This window comes from Penaeus vannamei, unplaced genomic scaffold (assembly GCF_042767895.1).
Source record: "Penaeus vannamei isolate JL-2024 unplaced genomic scaffold, ASM4276789v1 unanchor3283, whole genome shotgun sequence".
Taxonomy (NCBI): Eukaryota; Metazoa; Arthropoda; class Malacostraca; order Decapoda; family Penaeidae; genus Penaeus; species Penaeus vannamei.
In genome coordinates this window covers 1-2,500 of record NW_027216266.1, presented here as the reverse complement: position 1 = coordinate 2,500, position 2,500 = coordinate 1, and the positions used below count along the sequence as shown (strand labels likewise).

Sequence of the window (2,500 nt, the reverse complement as noted above, 5' to 3'; positions counted from 1 at the left end):
ATTACGCGAAAAATATTTGAATGGAGAATTATTTGTCCCATACGAAATATCTGGATATTTCAATCAGGCATAATATTAAGAATCCCCTTTTCACTGCTCTTCGTGTGCATTGGCTTGTAACGAGTGAGAGTGCATAGAGAGACAGAGACAGACAGAGACAGACAGACGTAGGAAAGAGATCTCCCCTGATCCTACTGTCCGTCTCGAGGGAAAGAGGACAAGAGACACCTTCAGTTCTCTGCACAGTGCCTTTGCGAGAGTCGTGTGCTGTTCTGGCGCAGCGGTAAGGTGCTGGTCTAGCAATCTTGCGGACCTGCGTTCAATCCCACGCCCGGCCAGTGAGTGGTAATCCCGGCCACTCCTTGCACACAGGGGGAGATTTGGGCAAAATAAAACAGACAGTATGTCACAGCAAAGAATATCCATTATAACAAATGGAATTAAAACTAAATCTTTAAATCATCTTAAAAAAAGTCTTGGGAGCGCGGGTCTGTAGCCCAGGACCACCCAGGGGCTCCGTCAGTCTCGGCGAGAGATTATGGGTGTTATAAGGATGAGATTCAGAGGCCAAGGGTAGACGGCGGCAGGGAATCATCTGCGATATGCCCCGCCGAGGCTGGATGGGAAAGTAACACGTGCATGCATAGTCTGATGTCATTCCGTGAATAAATAAATGCATATATTCATATATATTTGTGTGTTTATGATATAAATGGATACATATAAAATAAATTTACATCTATACATGCATACACGTGTGTGTGTGCGTGCGTGCGTGTGTGTGTATGTGTGTGTATGTCCGTGTGTGTGTGTGCATATATATGGAACTATAAGTATGGATGGAAGGACGGACATACTCATACATTCAGTGCTGACGATAGCAGTTGCAACCCTCTGCAAATCTGACAAGAAAATTTACAAGAAGCATTACGGATACTAGGAGAATTGTACCATATCCTTACTCTTGTTGACGTAAGATATTGGGCTAGTTCTCCATTAGCACGTAAGACGATTTGGCTGCGTTGGGGCACACGGAAGGCCAGCCTCTGTAGTACGAATCTCAGGCCATGGCCCCAGGATGGCGCCCTTCAGTCACGGCACTGTGCTCGTTATGGTCCTGTCGTCCACTCTTTGTGCATACCCGGGCGTCTTCAGTCGGGTTGAGATCAGTCAAGTTGCCAGGGCCTTTAATGGCAAGCATGTCAGTCTCTGCCAACCAGTCCCTAACGCCTCTGCGCCTGTGGGGAGGTGCACCATCATACACGAATATTCCTTCCACTTGCTGGAGACCGAAAAACCGGTGCATGTAGTCCTTAAGCGCATCCGAATAATTTATCAAATAATTTATGCGTCCTTGTGTAAAAACTAAAGATCCCCAGCATCACGGGTATTTTCGAGCATGTTTTTTACCCATAAAAGGTAATTTCAAGGGGAAAAAAGACCTTCCACTGCTCTTGAATCAAACTCTTGGACTGGTTTCAGAGTGGGCGTCATTGGGGTCTTGTAGAGCGTGTCTCTTGTATTGCTGTGGTTTAATATTCTCCAGAATAGGACAAGAGAGGATATAACGTAGGGGCGGCTCCTCGGCAATGGCTTGATAAGACAAAGACAATGAAAAGTAGCCTGATGTACCTGAGACTGGGTTGCAGGCCAGAAACAAGACTTTACCTGAGGCTGTCTTTAGCGACTCTGTCTGCTAGATGGTTCTGCTTGATGCCCATGTGGCTTGGAATCCACATAGAATGGACAGGTTTCCCTTGTTACGAAAATTGCTGGAGTTTGGAGAGTACTGTAGTGATCAAGAATATGTTATCGTTTGATGGAAGCTTCTGAAGGGAGTAAATGGCCGAAAGTGAGTCAGTCATAAAATGAATGTGCTCGTCGGCGACTACCTGGGTCTCCTTCTCGAGCTCGTCGGCGACTACCTGTGTCTCCTTCTCGAGCTCGTCGGCGACTGCCTGGGTCTCCTCATCGGGCTCGTCGACGACTTTCTCGAGCTCATCGGCGACTACCTGGGTCTCCTTCTCGGGCTCGTCGGCGACTGCCTGGATCTCCTTCTCCAGCTCGTCGGCGACTACCTGGGTCTCCTCATCGGGCTCGTCGACGACTTTCTCGAGCTCATCGGCGACTACCTGGGTCTCCTTCTCGGGCTCGTCGGCGACTACCTGGGTCTCCTTCTCGAGCTCGTCGGCAACTGCCTGGGTCTCCTCATCGGGCTCGTCGGCGACTCCCTGGGTCTCCTTCTTGGGGTCGTCGGCGACTACCTGTGTCTCCTTCTTGGGGTCGTCGGCGACTACCTGTGTCTCCTTCTCAAGCTCGTCGGCGACTACCTGTCTCCTTCTCGAGCTCGTCGGCGACTACCTGGGTCTCCTTCTCGGGCTCGTCGGCGACTACCTGTCTCCTTCTCGAGCTCGTCGGCGACTACCTGGGTCTCCTTCTCGGGCTCGTCGGCGACTACCTGGGTTTCCTCATCGGGCTCGTCGGCGACTATCTAGGTCTC

The 2,500-nt window shown here is 50.1% G+C and overlaps 1 protein-coding gene across 1 annotated transcript; it reads left to right on the top strand.

Annotated features, from left to right (window-relative positions):
• Positions 1-1,868: 1,868 nt before the first annotated feature.
• On the top strand, positions 1,869-2,190 carry LOC138861235 (uncharacterized; the record flags this gene model as incomplete). Its single annotated transcript, XM_070120153.1, has 1 exon — positions 1,869-2,190. A coding segment is annotated over exon 1 (322 nt), but the record flags the coding sequence as incomplete, so codon positions are not given.
• Positions 2,191-2,500: the final 310 nt, after the last annotated feature.